At 42.3% G+C, this 21,296-nt stretch overlaps 1 protein-coding gene across 2 annotated transcripts; it reads right to left on the bottom strand.

The window, feature by feature from the left end:
- Positions 1 to 17,527: 17,527 nt before the first annotated feature.
- Positions 17,528 to 20,907, bottom strand: LOC311061361 (uncharacterized protein). Of its 2 annotated transcripts, none has more exons than XM_084079965.1 (3): positions 20,685 to 20,907; positions 20,411 to 20,506; positions 17,528 to 19,684 (listed from the first exon to the last, which is right to left on the bottom strand). In XM_084079965.1, exons 1-3 carry the CDS (start codon positions 20,833 to 20,835, stop codon positions 18,450 to 18,452), a joined length of 1,482 nt encoding a protein of 493 aa, XP_083936091.1. In that variant the 5' UTR covers positions 20,836 to 20,907; the 3' UTR covers positions 17,528 to 18,449. The 2 variants fall into 2 exon arrangements, with proteins under 2 accessions (XP_083936091.1, XP_083936092.1); XM_084079966.1 differs by having other exon boundaries at positions 20,411 to 20,502.
- Positions 20,908 to 21,296: the final 389 nt, after the last annotated feature.

Raw genomic sequence — 21,296 nt, 5'->3', positions numbered from 1 at the left:
GCTAGCACATGTACAGTACTTTGTTCGGAAATATTGGGCTTCATAGTACAGACACACGTTGTTCACAAACTGCACACATACAGTAGTAATTGTCTGTGCCAGTAACTGTCTCCGCCAGACCAAAGGTAATTGTTAAACCTACATTTGACTTTGTCCGTGTGTCCGTATGTCCGTCTGTCCGTCCGTCCGTATGTCCGTCCGTATGTTTGAGCACGGCTGATTGGTCAAGCTTCACGTGACACGTGACAATATGTTGTCACGTGTCACGTGACAACATATTGTTGCTGATTGCAACACAAGGATGCAACCAGTTACACTTTCAAAGGCACCACTCTCTTCACACTGGGTGTGATTTTTTTTTAATACTGTTTCAGACGCAAATCGATACACATGATCTCTATAGTCATGTTATCAAGACTGATCTGTCTGTTCCATCTACATTGCTGGCCAGGCGGAGACCTGTGCTCAGTGGAGCACTTTTTCTAGTTAACTATTCATATCTACATATTGTCCAGGGAAGCCATACTTTGTTGTGAAACATTTAAACTGGCATGATGCACAGTCAATGATATGGTACTGTAGGTGGGGTGGGGCATGGTGATGTTTGGTAATTTCCAGAATAGAGAAAGGTGGTGTAGTACCCATGGCCAAGTATTGGATTAGGCCGAATCACTGTGTTGCATGTGGATTTAATTATGACCAATGAAATTGCGCTGCACCCAGCATCAGGCGTGTCATTGGTATCCCAGGGGATCAGGGGATGGCAAGTGCCGCACAGTAGCGATCGCATTTAACCAAATCTTGTTTACAGATTTGACTCTTGCGTCGACTACTTCGTGTTGGAATAGCTGATGATCTGTGTGTGTGTGGGATGGAATTGCTAGTTGGTTGTCTACGATATATATATATATATATATTATATATATATATATATATATATATATATATATACACCCAATATAAAAGTGTAATATATATATATATATATATAGCAAAGCAGGTGGAGAGGTTGTTGTGCTGTCAGGTGCTCAGTCAACGCTCGTCTTCTGGACGGAATGTTGTAAACCGGGGATTTCATTATTTTAATAAATTATTTCCAAATGGTGAACAAACATGGCAAGAATTCTGCACAGAGTTCCTGAAAATGTCAGGTCATGTGGCGCCAATGCGTTAAAAAGGTCAGTTTCCGTGCTCTGCATCTCTCTTGGTCAGAGGTCCCCAGCCTTTTCAGGATCAGGGCCCGTTCATGGCCCCTCCCATCTGACCTTTACAGAGCGTGTTCATTTTAATGATCAATCAATCAATTGTGTTCAGGCTTGGATCAGTGGAACTAACGTTGCTATATCAGGGGTTCTCAAACTTTTTCATGTCATATGTATTTGGCCGCAGACCCCCCATCTCAAAATCAGAAGCAAAAAAAAAAGTTTTGCACAAGCTTAGATCTGCTATTTTTGAACAGCCAAAGTATAGAATGACACAGATGTTTTCCCGGTTTTAATGGGTTAATATTTATGTTATATTATCAATAACATTTTAGTGTTTTTCCAATTATTTGGGGGCCATTGCAATAACCTGACGGGCCACCAGTGGGCCCTGCATTTGCCACAGGTTGGGAATGGCTGCTCTTGGTTTGTCCATTAAGGCCATTAAGAGCCCTATAGCGTTATATAACGTTGCAGTGAAATTCAGCCTCTACAAGCATGAGGCAATCCCCATCAAAGAGACTTCCCTCAGCTGGGAGGAAGGGAGGGGAGGTCTGTACCCCGCTGCTTCTGTCTGTCTGTCTGTCTGTCTGTCTATCTGTGTCTCTCGCTCTCTCTTAAACCCACAATATATAGGCCTGAGTATGTAATGGGAAGTAGATATATTGCCATCGTTGTGACCGCTTCTGTTCTACATTAAATTGTCTCTTATAATATGCACCATAAAGTGTGTGTGTGGGTGTGTGTGTGTGTGTGTGTGCGTGTATGCGCGTGCGAGAATGTGGGGTGTAAATGTGTGTGTGTGTGTGTGTGTGTGTGTGTGTGTGTGTGTGTGTGTGTGTGTGTGTGTGTGTGTGTGTGTGTGTGTGTGTGTGTGTGTGTGTGTGTGTGTGTGTGTGTGTGTGTGTGTGTGTGTGTGTGTGTGTGTGTGTGTGTGTGCGCGCGCGTTTGCGTATGTGGGGTGTAAATGTGTGTGTGCGCGCCCACCAGTCTGTGCTCCCGGGCAGAAGAGTGTTACTACGGCCAGTCATCTCTCTCATCACGTGATTCACCAAGTCAGGATGTGGTTGCTAAGCAACACCTCCCACCCTGTTCCCCCTCTCATACCTTCCCCCTCTCTCTATCTCTCCCTTTCCCCCCTTTCTCATTCTCCTCATCTTCCTTCTCTTTGTCAATTTGTCTTTCTTTTCCTTTTTCTGTCTCTCTCTCACTCTGCCACTTTTATTAGCCCCCTCTCTCGCTCTCGCTCTCGCTCTCTCTCTCTCTCTCTCTCTCTCTCCCCCCACCCCCCCCCCCCCACCCCTGCTCCGTGGCTCAAACATAGATTCTGTGGGTGTTGAAGGGTTATTTATAGAAACGTTACAAAAGAGGGGGAATTAGATGCTAAATTTAATCTGGAACTCCCTCTCTCCCCCCCCCCCTCTCCCTCTCTTGCCTACCTCTCCTCTTTTTCTTTCTGTCGTTCATCCACTTTCTCTGGGAGATTCATTCATAGATGCAGAGGGAGGGAGGGAAGGAGGAGGAGGAAACATGTGAGAGGTGATGGAGGTGACAGATGTGTGAGGAGGAGCGAGGGAACGAGAGAGGAGGGAATAATAGCACTATACAACACATTTAGATGGAACTAACTTATATTTATCTTTATCTTAAATACATTATTAGTTCATAAGTCACATAGCAGCAGACATTTGAAATGTCAGGCAAAACGAGTCTATATACGATTCTTCAGATGTTAGCACTTTGCTTTGGTAAGCGCTTTATAAATGAAGTTATAATAGTTATTATTATCAAAACATTCACATACAGTATGTGTAAGCCGTGTTGAAACATCAGCGCATGTACAGTATGTACTACTGTAACAGTATACACAGTGGTGAAAAGTACTCAAATGTTTTACTTACTATAAGTAAAAGTATCAATACTGTTGTAGTCAAATAGACTAGGTATAAAATAGGGATAAAGTGGTTAATGTATGTTTTATAATGTGATCATTTATATCTGCAAAGTAACTAGTAACTAAAGTTTTAAAATAATTGTATTGGAGTAAAAGTACAATATTTGCCTCTGAGATGTAGTGGAGTAGAAGTAAAAGTACCTCAAAATTGTACTTAAGTACAGTACTTGAGTAAATGTACTTAATTACTTTACACCACTGAGTATACAAGCACACACGAAAACAATCTCTAGTATCATATTGCATTCTTAATAGGAGTCGTAACTCTTAACCGGTACTCTCAGCGGTACGCCGCCTATAAACCAAAATATTCCAATCACACTCTGCTACAGTAAATCTAAGCTGTGGTCCTGTGGACTTTTCCTATTAGTTTAGCTGTCATCGCCGTCTTCTTCGCCCTGACAGTGATTTACACTGCTGCCTTTCATCTACTGCGGGGTTCTGTCGGAGTGGAACCATTTTAGATTGGACCATGCAAGACTCTGTTTAAAATGGAGAACCCATGCAGGGGGTGCACATACATGGTAGCAAGCTGCTGTTGTTATGGAACGGATACGGTATCATTGACTGACTGACTGACTTTTTTTCAAATATTTGTAGTGGAGTAAAAGTACAATATTTGCCTCTGAGAGTAGTGGAGTAGAAGTAAAAGTACGGAAAACTGGAAATAAGTCAAATTGTACAATACTTGAGTAAATGTACTTATTTACACCACTGTAGGTACGTAGGTATTTAGGTATAGATAGATAGTGTTGTGAATTTAGTTGACCCTCCATTTGGTCCTAAGAGTCTTCCTCTGACTAAGGGTGGTGAGTGATGGTTCAGTTGAGTGACGAGCTCAACAAAATGACAAAATGACACCAGGCAGTATCACACGACAGAACTGAAGTTTATCTCACACACACACACACACACACACACACACACACACACACACACACACACACACACACACACACACACACACACACACACACAGTACTGGACACATAACGTGACCGGAAGATATGAGACATTGTAAAGAACAGAATGAGTACAGGAACACAACACATGCCGTGTCATTGTGCACAGACAGACGTCAGTCTATCTGATAAAGTAGTTGATGGCCATGGCGTCAAGTGCATCAGTATGTGCTTATGCAGATGAGAGTGATTCAACACATGGATTTACTGGGTCAAGCAGATAAACGTCAGTCCTATAATCATATGATCATAAGAAAGGTTGGTACTGTACTGTAGATTGACGTACACAGGCATACATGCACTGATGCTGTACAAAACTTGGACAGATAGGGCAACAGACAACCATTTGCTCTTCTGTATACAGTACTACATTAATTTACACTTCGATCTCTTATACCTAAGATCCATCATTGGACAATACAAGGCATGCTCCAAAAATAGAGCTGCTTTCCCCCCGTCTTAAACAAATACTGTAGCAGTTTACATATTAAAGGTTAATGAGTATTCAGTCCGTATAGGAAGTGCATTCTCCTCTGGTCTGAGGTGGGAGTGTATGGTCGTGACTGGATGTATTGACTCACGAATGAATGTGTTGGTCCCGGGAGGCACACTGAAGCTTTTAGACACATCACACTGTACAGTACTTCCCTCTTTCTTGCAATTTCCACCTCTCTCTCTCTCTCTCTCTCTAACTGATAAAGAAAAACATCACATGGATGCAACTGGGACGTATCATCAGTGTTGTAGCCTGGGGTCATAGGGTGTTTCGGGTCTCGCAACATACAACATACACCCTCGCCCAGGTGACCCAGCCAGGGTTGATCAAGCCCCGACTTACGTCCCAGTAGCACCCACGGTCAGTCCTATAGGGAAAGACAGGGCAGTCCGCTTCTCTGGAAGTACTCTGCCGGGACTCGGGGAGGCTCTGGCACGTGGAGGGACTAGGCTCTGTGGGTTGTCTCCTGGCCGGGCTCCTCCTTCGTCTCACCAGGTCCAGGACCTGAGCGCTGCGCCAGATCAGGTGCACCGCCCCGATCCAAACATTTCCTTCTGGCGTGATGGTTCGTTGGGCCGATACCACTAGATTGGGCTGTCTAATGGTATTAGCTCTGCTTGCGGTATGCTGGAATGGCCCTCCTAAAGGCCTAACCGCGGGTTTGTTGGGCTTCTTCCTCACGGAAGACACAGCATGGGGCGCTAACCCATACTGCTCCCGGGGTAACAAGCCACATACAGGGGGAGCCTTACAATAAGTCCCAATTTACAGCCACCCATGCAGGGTAAGAGCAGCTGAACCTACAGGCCATAATGCTGTGTACACAAGACAAATGAGCAGACACTACAAAGGGAGTCCCTGTAGTGTTTTCTACCTTTACCCCAGAGAACCCTACCAATGGGCCCATTATTATGGCATGTGGTAGTAGCCCCGTTTCAACTGCAGCGCCAGGCGGAGCTAAATCGGGCCTAACCCATTATTCATGTGGATCACTTTAGCCCATATCGCACTGCATGGAGAAAACATTTTGTTGAAGGAATGTTAACAGGGTGGCAGGTAGTGGCAGAGAGAGAGGGTGGTGGATGATGTCAAAGGGGCAGGTTTGATACCTGTAACAGACACTTTGTGTAACTGCAAGATTTGTGTGTCCTTAGTACAACTCCTCGTTACGTTGCTTTCGGGGAAAAGGTAGCAGCTAAAAGGTGGAAATGGAAATGTGTGTGTGGCGGTTTATGGAGAACTGTTCAAATTCAATTCAATGGAGCTTTATTGGCACGAGAAAACATACGTTTACATTGCCAAAGCAAGTGTTCAAGCTGTAGTGTATACATTGTGCACTTTAATAGCTTGTGTACCCACTACCCATACAGTACATCTGTAAAATATCCCATTCTATACTATAATTCTTGAAATTCACAAATATTACACAAGATGCATACATTCAGGGACTCAAAAGCTGTTTGGTTCATGATGTTCCCCATTTGTCTTTAAAAGTTATTAAAGAGGCTGGAAGATGGCATCAAATAAATACTAGATCAGTGCCAGTGCAGACTTACTTAAGAGCTTTGTCCTTCCTGTACCCATGTACCTTTACACAATATTTTGTTTGCTCAAAGGCCTGTCAGCTGATCTTGAACTCAAAGTACCATTAGATTCTTCCTACATCTGATACAGGATTAGGATTGTCATCATCATTATGCGTTGCAACGCATTGTGAGTTTGTAGATCTGCTTTTTTCAAAAGATTTGTATACATTTGAAAACTTGAATACTTTCTACTTTAGGTACTTTAAGTATATTTTGATGCCAATACTTTTGTACTTTTATCCAAGTAAATTTGCAATTCCAGACTTTTACTTGTGATAGAGTATTTCTACATTGCAGCATTGATACGTTTACTTAAGTAAAACATTTGAGTACTTTTACCACCACTGGTCCCAGCTGTCTTGGCGCTGCTGACAGTGAAGAAGCCTCATGCAGCTATCTCAATGTCTCAATTATCAAATACGTTGATCTTCGTTCAACCATTCCTGACCATGATAAATTACCAGTGATTTCCTCTGCAAGGTCATCACTGTGTGTGTGTGTGTGTGTGTGTGTGTGTGTGTGTGTGTGTGTGTGTGTGTGTGTGTGTGTGTGTGTGTGTGTGTGTGTGTGTGTGTGTGTGTGTGTGTGTGTGTGTGTGTGTGTGTGTGTGTGTGTGTGTGTGTGTGTGTGTGTGTGTGTGTGTGTGTGTGTGTGTGTGTGTGCGCGCGCGTGTGTGTGTGTGCGTGCGCGGGTGCAATTACATGGGCATTGTTGTTTTCTGGCCAGATGCAATCTTGGCACTAAATGATTTTGCTCAACAGGGAGCTTAAGTGTGTGGGTGCGTGCTTGAGATAGAGAGAAAAACGTGTTGATGGCGGTTCAAAAAGGAAAAAGGGGCTATAGTAAAATAAACAGAGGAACGACAAGAGAGAGATGAACAGATATTCCAGGCAGATTATTAGTCAGATAAGTAGAAGACTTGTGTATTGCTATCGTGTCTCCATACAATCCATTTGCATTGAGATGTTGGCTGTAAGATAAAGCCAGGGATAAGAGCTTTATGAAAATACCTTGACTCAATTTCCCTGGCTGATACTGTATATACTTAGTTGCACGCCAATGTGTCTCACTGAAAATAACAGGTCTACAAGTACAAGCTCACAGCGCGTCGTGCCACACCACATTGTGAGCTTGTAGACCTGCCATTTTTGAAAATATTTGAAAAATATTGAAAATGTGTTTAAAAATGTTTATAATTTTGAATTGTTTAAAAATGTGTTTAAAAATGTTTATAATTTTGAATTGTTTTGAAATGTCCTTGACATGAAAAAGTTTGAGAATCACCGGTATACAGTATAGAAACTGTAGAGAAATTATTGCTGCTCTTTTATAATTATGGCCCTGCTGTCTTCATATTTCACTCAATTCCGTTGAAAGTACATGGTCATATAGTGAGTTTGAGACTCCATCGCATGATCGTGATTCGTGAACATGGGTGTTTAATTTCCAAGAGAAAAATGTTGTTTTTGAAGAGATACAGTTTGTACCCGACAGCAGTCATCGTACATATATATCCATATATGTGGAATATACTGTATGTGGACATAATATAAGCCATATATGAGCCATACATTTCCTATATATATAAAAAAAAAAAAAAAAAAAAAAAAAATATATATATATATATATATATATATATATATATATATATAAATATATATATATATATATATATATATATATATACATATATATATATATATATATATATTAAAAAATAATAATAACTAGAAAAAGTGCTCCTCGGAGCACAACTCTCCGCCAGAAGACTTGTGTTGGTTCGAAGGTCGCGAAGGTCGCTATCCCTCTTGTATGTGTAAGTGTCCTATCCATCCTGTCTGGGTAAGTGTCCTCTTCCGTTCATTCTGTGTAAGTGTCCTATCCCTCCTGTCCTATCCGTCCTGTCTATGTAAGTGTCATATCCCTCCTGTCTATATAAGTGTCCTATCTGTCCTATCTGTCCAATAAGACAGATAGGAACAATCGGACCGCGACTACTTGACTACTTCCGGTTCGAAGGTCTGGGAGTGAGCTAGTGGCCGGATTTTCGGTATTGGAATCTGGCTTATCACAGTGACACATGTATTTATAGGTCGCTATCCCTCTTGTATATGTAAGTGTCCTATCCAACCTGTCTGGGTAAGTGTCCTCTTCCGTTCTGTCTGTGTGAGTGTCCTATCCCTCCTGTCTGTATAAGTGTCCTATGTCATATCCCTCCTGTCTATATAAATGTCCTATCTGTCCTATCTGCCAATTATGTATCAGCCATGCAGCCATTTCATGGTTCCCGTCTTACCTCACTCTGACAGTGGCGGAGACACTGTCAGAGTGATGCCATGTATATATAGGCCCGGTGGCGTCACTAGCCAATCAGATCACAGTATTTCACGTGTCACGTGAGGCTTGACCAATCGGTGTGTCATGTTTAGAAAGTGAAAACGCAGTGATAACAATACTCTCCTGGCGGAGAGTAATAATAATAATTGTCCGGCCGCCACTAAAAATCGCCTATGGTCATGCACATTACAATATTATTATTATTATAGGACGATGTTGCATGCTAGCAATTGTTCAATTTGAGCGCCTTGTCCCTTTAAGATTCCCCTCCATCTTCTACCAGTGTGGAGTGGATTGTGAGTCACTCTCCCTCCCCCCCCTCCATAACCCCTCCATCCCATCCTGAGAATTATGCAACTGTCCAGTGGATGCGAGCACGCTCAGCTGTCAGTAGGCTGGGTGTGAGGGATGGAGGGAGGGGATGCATGGTGGATGGAGAGATTCAGTGAGTGAGAAGAGAGCGAGAGAGTAGCAGAGCACGGAGAGAGCGTTTTACGGGGCATCTCTGCTTGCTTGCGTCCATGTGCCTCCTCTTATCAATCTCCCTCTCCCTCTCTCGCTTCCTCTGTTCTCATCACTCCTTACTCCTTCATTCATCTCTCTCTCTCTCTCTCTCCCCTCCCTAGCATCCTCACACATCCACCCATTCTCTCGCTCCTCTTCCATCAAGGTCATTGGCAAGGACAGGCTAGTCATGCTATCTGGCTGCTGATTGGTCTGCGGGAGCCGGCTGGGCCTTAAAGAGACAGCGATGCTCTTTCCCCCCTAGTGGTGGCCATCTTTGTTTGGCTGCCAAAGCAGAGCACTTCAGCAGGGGAGTATTTGACTGTACAGTATGTTGGGCTTTTTCTGCCCAACTCCAGCTGGCTAATTATTAAAAACAGATTTTTATCCTTAGGCCTATATATATTTTCTGCATAATGTCAATGTTGTTTCTTTTGTGCCTGCACCTTTAAGCGAGGGCAAGGTCAGAGTGACTCCCTACTCTTCCATAGCTATTGATCAGTGGAGAGCCAGGCCATATTTGTAGAACCTCTGACCCGGCAACGTACAGCCCTCTGGCCCGACACTGTCTGATGGAGTTGGGGGGGGGGGGGGGGGGCGAGCAAGGGATGGAAAGGGTGTAAGATACATGCTTTATCAAAAGTTGCAAGCACATGTACACACTGCTTTCCTGTGCACTGTGCATGTGTGAGATAAACACTAGTGTTTGTGAAACAGTGGATGTCAGATTGAGTGTGTGTACTGTGTAGAACAACATCATGAAGTAAAGCGCCATCTGGAATGTTGCAGTAGAAAATACACGCTACACAGAGTTATCCCCACTATTCCACTATCTGACAGTAGACACTTGAGAGGTTAACGCAATCTCTCATGGCCAAACCTATACGCTCCCTGTTCAAATATGTTAGCTTTATACAAGGTGAGTTGTGAGAAAACCGAATTATAAACTAATGCTGTATTTTGTGGTTTTCCAAACGTGGCATGATGTTTGCCATGTCAATTTTCACTGTATACTACACCGTTTCTATTCTCAACAGACCAAACAGTTTTGTTTTATTTAACCTTTATTTAACCAGACACATTCTTATTTACAATGACGGCCTGGAAAAATGCTAAGCCTCTTGAGGGAGAGGGGGTGGAGTAAAACAAAAAGACGTAAGAAGTATAAAGAAAAGGAAAAACAATTATGTCAAGCATAGTCATTATAGGTGTGATGCGACACATTTGAGATTGTTGAACAAAATTCGATTGGGAAAAACAAAAAACTTGAGTGGTTCAAATGAAAATCAAAATGTGTGCTAAAAAATGTCATACTGTACATTGGTGTATTACAGTATGTATGTAAGATGCAAACCAGATAACCCATTTGCATTCTGTAACTGGACCAGTGCTGCTATTATGGGAGCAGATAGATTAAGAGAAGCATGCTGGGCTGGTGGTTCACATGCTGTGTACACATGCACGCGCGCGCACACACACACACACACACACACACACACACACACACACACACACACACACACACACACACACACACACACACACACACACACACACACACACACACACACACACACACACACACACACACACACACACACACACACATGAAAAGACACAAATAGAAACTCCCACAGCTCACTGTGAATTATTTAGGATAACAGCACTTGTTATTTTGTGATTTTGCCCCCCTATAAGCAATATCTGAACATGTATGGCTTACGGCTGCATGGTTGGATTCAAAAGGGTGAAGAGAGAAATATAGAGTGGCATTTGCATAACATCTCACTGTAATGGATACAATTCAAGTTACATTTCTTGTTTCAAGATTGTATTCATACTTTCTTTTTGACAGAAGTGACAGTGAATGCATTTATAAAAAACAGCAAACCAGTGTACTGAGTTTAAATAACTGAATAGTCTGAAAGTAAACATGTAATTAAAATAGTTAAAGAGAGTAAATATATTTTCAGCTGCATTCGCAGTAGCCTATCTTGCCTCTATATTTGGTCGATTCAGTTTCTGTCTAGATGGTTTATCATCAGAGAGAGAGAGAGAGAGAGAGAGAGAGAGAATCACGATGCAGAGAGGTAGACAGAGACAAATTAATGCACAGACTGTAAAAAGAAAACAAGACAGGTTCTAGTAACTGTGTGGCTTCCATGTGGATGAAATCAGTTATCCAAACAGACAATCAGCGAGGCATGCAGACCAACACAGTATCATATCATATGTTATCCAAACAGACAATGAATCAGCTAGGCATTACAGACCAACACAGTATCATATGTTATCCAAACAGACAATGAATCAGCTAGGCATTACAGACCAACACAGTATCATATGTTATCCAAACAGACAATGAATCAGCGAGGCATTACAGACCAACACAGTATCATATGTCCTGCTGTGGGCAGACCATTCATCTGTGAGTGTGTATCGGTGCATGACAGTAGGGCGATTATGTTTGGTTTTGTGCTTTCCTTAATTGAGCCTATGCAATGCAAACACCTGTCATGTTAACATTAGGGGTGTGTGTGTGTGTGTGTGTGTGTGTGTGTGCGTGTGCGTGTGCGTGCGTGCGTGCGTTGTGTTTTTACCTGCAGGACATGTCTGTGTTCTGTGATGCAGTGATAAAGGTCATCAGAGCATGCATGGCATCCCCGTGTTTTTCAGGTACACGCGCACACACACACACACACATTAGCGTACACACACTTTCATGTGCATGAATGCACACAGCACTACACACACGCTGTACACACACAAACACACATCACTGAAAGTTTGCTCTTCATTCATCTAAAAACACATTTCCTCTCTCCTCCCAAACCTTTTTTGTTTTCATCTCTTCCCTCACTCCTGTCACCGCTACCTCCCTCCCTCCCTCCCTCCCTCCTTCCCTCTTGCTTCTCTTTCTAATTTCCCCTCTCACACCATTACCGTCTCCTCTATCTGTCTTCTCTCCCGTTTACCATCTCAGTTTTGTTGTTTCTCTCCTCTTTCTCTGTCATTAGTTCTTTTTTTTTCCTTTCCTCTGAGTCATCCAGAATTGTTTTTTCTCTCTCTTTTTTCATGCTCCACTCTCCTCTCTGCCCTCCTTGTTTGTTCCCTTTCAGCACTGGTTTGACATCCTGTCTGTCCAGTCTCCCTCTCCTCGTTTATACGCAGACACTTTGTTCCATTAATTAGTAGGTGCAGGGTTTGATTTGTAAAAGGAAACATTTTATCTTAACATACATTTTGTATTGAATTTGCTAAATTCAAACTCAAAAATCAAACCATAATATCAAACATATCAGACAGTTAGGGCGCTCGGGTGGCGCAGTGCTAAAGTATAGCTGCTTTGTCTCTGCTGGGGACTGTCACTGAACCTGTCAACCTGTCAACTGTCAGCAGGTTGTTTTGGGCGGGAGGAGTAGGACGAAGGCTCTACGTCCTCCCGGTGGGGGCTCCTCACTGCAGGTGAGTCAGTCCGTAGGATACAACAGCGGTGACAACACACAGCAATGTGTGTGGGGAGGAATCAATTGCCATAACGACTAAATTGGGGAGAAAAAAGGTCTTCCCAAAAGTATATATTATGCATGTTTTTAATTCAGGATGACCAGTAGCAGGGATAAAACGTATCCCCACCGGTGATAAAAGATGAATTGTGAGATCATTTTTTTAGTGCAAGTACTGGTTGTATGCGCAGATCATCAAGTACACTTTTTTAAAAAGGGGGCAGGTATTAATAAGAATGTATTATTCTTCCTGCTCCTTTTCGCTCATGGGTGTATTAGATTACATTAATTATTATCCTCTAATAGGAATTGTATGTACTGTAATACACTACCATGTGCAAAATGAAATGAATGACCAGAGGCGGGGTTATCAAAAGCAGAGGCATGGATTCCCCCCCCCCCCCCCCCCAGCAAATTAAACCCTGGGTGCATGTATCTCCATATATGGGCATGTTGGTCAAATCGGCGGTGAGACGTAGGTGTGAGGGCCGCGTAGCTTTATATGTAGATATATCTAATACCCTAAAAGCCCCCCACCCGTCCTTACAACCCCATCTCATAGTTTCATTGAGATTGTAGCTGTTATTGGAGAAGATTATCTGCCTGAAATGCATTAGTATTTCAAACACGCAAATGTTACAGGGCCTACAATCTGGAGTGTTAATTCACCTCTGAGTGTATAAACTCTGTACGGGTGATGACGCAGGTAGTAATGGGGGCTGGGGTGTGACATTCTTCGAAAATGGAATTATTTCTTATTCAGAGAGAGGTCTGACTCATAGCTTTAATGATAACCTGTAATGTGTTTCATGCCAGCAGTCATTATAGGGATTGTGAGTAGGTGTTGTTTCCTTTTTGAAAATGATGGATGTGTCATTTTGGGGAATGAGCTGCTGAATGGCCCTGCTCGCCCCCACAGCTCCTCAATCTGGACTTCACCACCTCTTCCTGTCTATGTTTAGTCACAGCGGAGAGGACAGTGGTCTGCAGTGGTGGAGAAAGTACTCACATGTTTTACTTAAGTAAAAGCATCAATACTGCAATGTAGAAATACTCTGTTGCAAGTGAAAGTCCAGAATTCAAAATCGTGTGAAAGTCAAAATTCAAATTCAAATTTCGGGACGCATTGTGAGTTGTAGATCGGCTATTTTCAAATGGCCGAAATGTATATAGGGCTGAAGTGGTTAATGTACAGTATGTTTGGTAATAATAATCAAAATCTACAAAATAACTACAGTTTATTTGCCTCTTACTGTAGATGTAGTGGAGTAGAAGTAAAATTACTGAAAACTGGAAATACTAGTAAAGTAAGAAATACCTCAAGATTGTACTTAAGTACAGTACTTGAGTAAATGAACTTAGTTACTTTACAGTTTACACCACTAGTGGTCTGTCAGTACTGTGAGCCTGAAGAATCTCTACCATCCACCTCACTGATGTACCATGATAACCACACACGCACGCACGCACACGCACACACACACACACACACACACACACACACACACACACACACACACACACACACACACACACACACACACACACACACACACACACACACCCATACCCCCCCCCCCCCCCCACACACACACACACACCCATACCCCCCCCCCCCCCCACACACACACGTGCCGTCCACTCGGATGCTATCTACACTACAGCTGTGGACAGCTCTGACCTCTTCTCCACCCGACCCACGTCACCCACCACCCCTCCTCTCTGCAGCGTGAGATTAGGTCACGCTCACACATGAGTAGTGAGTGGACCAGGGATTGAGATTGGGATTAAAGTAAAAATCGGACCTATACGCTACCATGCTCTACCCTCCCCCCACTGCCCTCTCTCCTCAGATTACAGCCTATAAGCCACGCCCTTCCACACGCAAACACATGTGCGCATACGCACGTGCACGCACACACACACACACACACACACACACACACACACACACACACACACACACACACACACACACACACACACACACACACTACAATACACATGCTGTTTATGAAAGCATACTGGGCAGGCTCATACTGTAATTTCCCATACAATGCTACATCATAGAAACCAAAGCACAATGCTACCATGGGCTTTATGCTACCGTGTATACAGTAGGTCCACTCCTTTTTTCCCCCCCAACGCCAAATCTCTTTGCCGGAAATAGACGATCTACAAGCTTATACAATGTGTCGCGTTGTGATGCATTGTGAGCTTGTAGACAGTGCTATTTTTGCCAAATGTTTGCCCCAGAATAGGGACGCTATAGGGTTCATTATGGTTAATTTCTGCTTTCACATTCAAGCCGTTGTGTTGAGTGGCCTAAAGCATTAGTTCTCAAAGTTCATGCCGCGCAATGAGCTTGTACATCTGCTATTTTTGATAAAAAATCCCTGGCACAAAATATTTTGGAGATGGGGGGGGGGGGGCTGGGGACCACCCTGACAAGCGCTTGTAATGTAGGAGTTGGGGCATGACAAAAAAACAATCATGTGGGCACCCGACCCACAGCTTGAGAACCATTGCCCTAATCTAGCCCTCACTATACAGTATAAATTCACTTTTTTCACTGCCACGTCCTATAAAGTGTGTTTATGTCGTGTTTCATCCTTGGCTCCCTAGCCTCTTGCTTTGTGAATCTTAGTATTTCTGAGTCCCAACCTCAGCTTCAGTTATGCCTGCTTTCAGTGTGTTTGACCTTTTTCTTTTGCCTGTCCTTGGAATTTGGATTCTCGCCAGCTCCCCTTGGACTTGTTTGCCAGTGTTGGACCGCTTCTCCGGTTTTGACCCCTGCCTGCCTGCATCACTACCCTGTGTAAGCCTTTGTCTCTATTGACAGTTGTGTTTATCAACTCCTTGTATTTGAACCTTCTCTGCCTCCAAACGTCTGCACTTGGGTCCTTCCCCTGTGTTTTGCTACCCTGATGCACTGTGTCATTTCACAATTTTGTTTTATTATTGTCTCCGCCAGGCCGAAAGGCATGGCGAGAGGGTCCGTCCGCCCGCCCGCCCGCCCGCCCGTCCGTCCGTCCGTCCGTCCGTCCGTCCGTCCGTCCGTCCGTCCGTCCGTCCGTCCGTCCGTCCGTCCTTCTGTCTGTGACCAGCTAATCTCCGCCACCGTTGGCCCGGTTGCTGTGAAACTGCGCACACACAGTCCCTGTATGCCACAGCAGAACCTCTGCCCCACATTTTTCAGATCAGCCTGTCATCAGACCCTGATGAAGACATAATATGTCGAAACGTTGGTAACTTATAAATAAAAAAGTTTATTGCATCGTGGCTGCGAGTCTGTGCGACCTCTCCTTACCCTTTTTTAGATCAGCCTGTCATAGCGCCACCATGAGGCCGACTTTCGCAAAACAATTATTTTGATATTACTCCTACAGATTTTGTCCAAAAAACACACAAATGGGTACACAGTATCTCCATAGCCATGTGATCAACACGGATCTGTCCGATTTTCCATATGCCATCCTGATTGGCTAAGATTGGCTTCCAAAGTTTGCAGGACTGGTTCATTTTGAACAAAATGGGTCAAACCATGAACGCAGCATGCCATTTCAGTGAAATTTTCCACGTAGATTCCCACTTGGCCCAGGAAGAAATGCCACTTGAAAACCTTCAAATCAGCCTCATGGTGGCGCTACAACAGGCCGATTCACGTGTTTAGCTACAGTATAACGGCACCAATCTGTGTGAAACTTTGCACGCACACTCCCTAGAGGCTAAGGAAAAACCTTTGCCCTGCATTTTTCACATATGCCTTTTAGAGCGCCACCAGGAGGCTGAGTTTTGTAAAACACATTTTTTGCTCTTACTCCTTCAGATTATGTCCAAAAATCACACAAATCGGTACACAGTATTTCTATAGTCATGTGATCAAGATGGATGTGTCCGATATTTCATATTCCATCCTACTTGGCTAACATTGGTCTTCCAAAGTTTGCAGGTAGGTCAGTTTTGAACAAAATGCCTCAAATCATGAACGCAGTGTGCGATTTCCGTGAGATTTTGCACACACATTCCCACTAGGCCGAGGAAGAAATGCCACCCTTATTATAGCGCCACCAGGACGCCATAATAACCTACCTGACCTGGCGGAGACTTGTGCTCCGAGGAGCACTTTTTCTAGTTATTATTGGTATTATTATTAGTATTGTTACTTATTTGGTTATTGGTTTATTGCGTGGGCACTATTAAGTGCACGCTTCGTTATGGTTTATGTACGACAGGTAATTTGGGAAGGACATGCATATGGGGAGGACAAATGTCACAAAAGCCAAGAAACTGTATGCTTGTTGTTCATGTTTGTATGACTCATTGTGAATTCTACAACGCATACTACTGTAAGTCAAATTGTGGACATTGCTTATTTGCCTGCCTGTGTAAGAAAGAGGTTGAACTGAATCAACGAAACGCCACTACATGCATAATACAGACCATTAACCCATTAAGACCTGAGGCCGATTCTACAAATGACTTCCAAATCAGCAGTTCTCACACTTTTTCGTAATTCAAAATAATTAAACACTTTAAAGATTTTTCTAAAATGTTCAAAAATAGCAGATGTACAAGCTCGCAGCATGGCACGAAGTGACGCACTGTGAGCTTGTATATCATATTCATAAACACAGCAACAAAACTGCAGCAGTAGAGTTGGAATGCAGTGTAATTACATTGGACTTTAGCAAGGATGCTAATTCTCATCTGTAGTCCCACTGTTACGTCCCCGTCTTGGGGAAAAAGGGATGCAGCATAAAGTGGGAGTGAAACTCATTTTTATTTTATAAAGATATTTACATAAACTTAAATAGACTTTTAACAATATTATACATGACACACGGAGCAACTAGGAGAAATCAAACAATCATCCTAAATCTAACCTTGGGAGTTTAACCACTTAACCGAACAAACACAAAATAAGGTAAAACCAAAACAATACTAGTTAATACAAAGATCACGCTGTGTGTGTGTGTTTGTGGGTGGGTGGACAGCAATAGTTCAAGTGCTGCCAGAGACTACAGGTGTTAAGGCCTTAAGTAGTCTTCTCCAACCAATCACTGGAAGCAGCTGCTGGTGATTGGCAGCCAGCAATCAGGACATGGTCAGCACCTGGAATTGAACACTCACACTCACACACAATCCCATACATACACTGACACAATATCTCCACACCATCCTCACACATGTAACACCCACCATGTAACAATAGCACAAGATATTGCAGGAAAAAACTATACATGTGTCTGCCATGTAATCTCAAACAACAAAGACCACAACAAAACAGCAAAAAGAACAAAACAATACAACAATATAAGTGCACACGTGTAAATAGAACCAAACTCTACGACTGTGTTAAAAAAAAACAGACAAAAAATATACTTACAAGAGATTGGTAAAATCCCAACAAGGCAACGCTAAGACAATATATACGTAAACAGGCAACTCTATATGCAAACGCAATTTACAATTTAGGCATTTAGCAGACGCTTTTTATCTAGAACGACTTACAGTAAGCGAGGTAAACACACACATCAAATGCAGAGAGACAGTGTAGTGCCTCAGTAATCTAGGATCATAGATAAACCAAGAACCTAGCATCAGTCTAAAAAATATAATATATTAAAAAAATAATCTGTACATTGAAATGATAGAAACTATAGGATGCCAGGTCGACAAATGAACCTATAGATCAGTCTAAATAAAGCTATCTAAATTACTTTTTAACCTAGGTATATGGTCGTCAAGGCTAGGTCAAGTGCTACGGGCTAAGGTGGAGTCTGAAGACATGGTCCTAAAGATTATCTTCAATTTACAATTTAGGCATTTAGCAGAGTCCAGAGTGATTTAGTTAATCCAGAGTGATTTACAGTAAGCAAGGTAAACACGAGGTAATACATCAAAAGCATACACAATAGCAATCTTCTAAATGGTCAACACGTCTCTGGCACTGGTTTTTCTCTGCAGTCAGTTGGCTATATCTGGTCTGTAACTGGCGATGACTGTTCTGTAACTGGTTATAATTGTTCTGTAACTGGCTATAACGGTTCTGTAACTGGTTATAACTGGTCTGTAACTGGTCTTTCTGTTGAGTCAGTTGGTTATGTCTGGTATGTAACTGGTTATAACGGTTCTGTAACTGGTTATAACTGGTCTGTAACTGGTCTTTCTGTTCAGTCAGTTGGTTATGTCTGGTCTGTAACTGGTCAAAACTGCTCTGTAACTGGTCTTTCTGATTTGTCAGTTGGTTATGTCTGGTCTGTAACTGGTCAAAACTGCTCTGTAACTGGTCTTTCTGATTTGTCAGTTGGTTATGTCTGGTCTGTAACTGGTCAAAACTGTCCTGTAACTGGTCTTTCTCTTCAGTCAGTTTGTTATGTCTTGTCAGTAACTGGTCAAAACTGCTCTGTAATTGGTCTTTCTGTTCAGTCAGGTTGTTGTGTCTTGTCAGCAACTGGTCAAAACTGTCCTGTAACTGGTCTTTCTCTTCAGTCAGCTGGTTATGTCTTGTCAGTAACTGGTCAAAACTGTCCTGTAACTGGTCTTTCTGTTCAGTCAGGTTGTTGTGTTTTGTTAGTAACTGGTCAAAACTGTCATGTAATTGGTCTTTCTCTTCAGTCAGTTGGTTATGTCTTGTCAGTAACTGGTCAAAACTGCCCTGTAACTGGTCTTTTTGTTCAGTCAGGTTGTTGTGTCTGTTCTGTAACTGGTCAAAACGGTCCTGTAACTGGTCTTTCTGTTCAGACCGGTTGTTATGTCTTGTCAGTAACTGGTCAAAACGGTCCTGTAACTGGTCTTTCTGTTCAGTCCGGTTGTTATGTCTTGTCAGTAACTGGTCAAAACGGTCCTGTAACTGGTCTTTCTGTTCAGTCCGGTTGTTGTGTCTTGTCAGTAACTGGTCAAAACTGTCCTGTAACTGGTCTTTCTGTTCAGTCAGGTTGTTGTGTCTTGTCAGTAACTGGTCAAAACTGTCCTGTAACTGGTCTTTCTGTTCAGTCAGTTGGTTATGTCTTGTCAGTAACTGGTCAAAACTGTCCTGTAACTGGTCTTTCTGTTCAGTCAGGTTGTTGTGTGTGTTCTGTAACTCGTCAAAACTGCTCTGTAGTTGTTGTCTCTCCACCATGTTGGACTGATCTGTAAAATGAGAGATACACTATTTAAAAACAATAACAATGTCCAACTACCAAAGCTGCTACAGCTTATTTTTCTGCAACTCAAACTATTACTACAGCTAATAATATACAGTACATGTTATGAGGTATCATCTCTGCTAGTGTTTGTATTGAAAACAACATGTTGGATCGCCATAGAATAGATCAAACAAATTAAAACCAGTGATGGAAGAAATACTCACATGTTTTACTTAAGTACAAATATCAATACCGCAATTTAGAAATACTCTGTTACTAGTAAAAGTCTGGTATTTAGAATTTACTTAAAAGTACAAAAGTAGTGGCATCAAAATAAAGTACCAGAAGTAAAAGTAGTCATTATGGAGAATGTCCCATTTCAAGTTTTCCTAAATATCTTTTGAAAATAGCATATAGCTTCTAGATCTGCTATTTTCAAGTATCTGAAGTGTATATATAGGGCTGAAGTGGTTAATGTATGTTTTATAATAATAATCTATGTCTACAAAGTAACTAGTAGCTAAAGTTACTTGCAAATAAATAATTGTAGCAGAGTAAAACATACAATATTTGCCTCTGCGATGTAGTGGAGTATAAGTAAAAGTATTGAAAATTGGAAGTAAAAATACCTCAAAATTGTACTTAAGTACAAGTACTTAAGTAGATGTACTAAGTTACTTTACACCACTGATTAAAACTGATAAACATATTGTTATGAAACTTGACTTACAGAGAGATAGTGGGACAGCAATGTTGAGGAGAGCTAGAACAGCACAAAGCAATCCAACACCGACTCCAACCCGATTGTACCGTCTTCTGCTTCTGTCTGGAGGACACACACACACACACACACACACACACACACACACACACACACACACACACACACACACACACACACACACACACACACACACACACAGTCGGTTAAATATTTGAACCTTCTTGTTTAAAAGGTTAAAAAGTATATTTGTGTGATTTTTAGTTTTAGTAGGATCTCTTACCAGGCTGCAGTATCTTCTGTAGATCTTCCTCCTTCTTGGTCTCGGGCTCAATATTTTCATAGGTTGCATCGCCCATCTGTTGGAGGTCAAAGTTTTTATAATTGCCTTCTTCAGATATTTCTGCTTGAATTATTTTCGCTGTTGTTGTCATGGTGTCAACAATATCGAAGTGATCTTCCCGACTTTATGAATTTAATTCTTGCAGGTATTTCATCCGGTCCACCTCGTCACAGCACTCTGAACTATTGAGATGTGTGGTCTGTCTTTTATTTCCTTGCCTCTTCCTCTTTTATTTTGGTTTGCTCTGCCTTCCTCTTTTTAAAATACTAAAGACAACACATTGCAGGTCCTTCTTTTTTTTCTAGAAACGGGATCCCACTTCTGTCAAACTCCATAATAAATGTGATGGTAGGGATCAGGTTATTTTGGTCAAAAAACGAGAACGAAAGGGAAGGAATTAAGGTTGAAATGAAATCACCCAAAAAACGACGGATGCTCAGGCTGTCCAATCCCTACAAGAGAACATTACAGCCACGGGCAAATACAGGGAGCAACAACACAGATCAAAGTGGGCAAATTCATAAGGGACACCATTGATTATCGTGACAAAGC

Source organism: Gymnoscopelus microlampas (assembly GCF_963454915.1).
Source record: "Gymnoscopelus microlampas genome assembly, chromosome: 15".
Lineage (NCBI taxonomy): Eukaryota > Metazoa > Chordata > Actinopteri > Myctophiformes > Myctophidae > Gymnoscopelus > Gymnoscopelus microlampas.
This window is presented reverse-complemented; position numbering and strand designations above follow the sequence as displayed.

Bases quoted from the DNA above. Each gene is read 5' to 3' on its own strand.
- LOC311061361 (XM_084079965.1), bottom strand. From the start codon at position 20,835: ATGACAACAACAGCGAAAATAATTCAAGCAGAAATATCTGAAGAAGGC. The intron at 20,507-20,684 runs GTAAGAGATCCT...TGTGTCCTCCAG, and splicing joins ACAGAAGATACTGCAGCCTG to ACAGAAGCAGAAGACGGTAC. The intron at 19,685-20,410 runs GTAAGTCAAGTT...CTCATTTTACAG, and splicing joins TGCTGTCCCACTATCTCTCT to ATCAGTCCAACATGGTGGAG.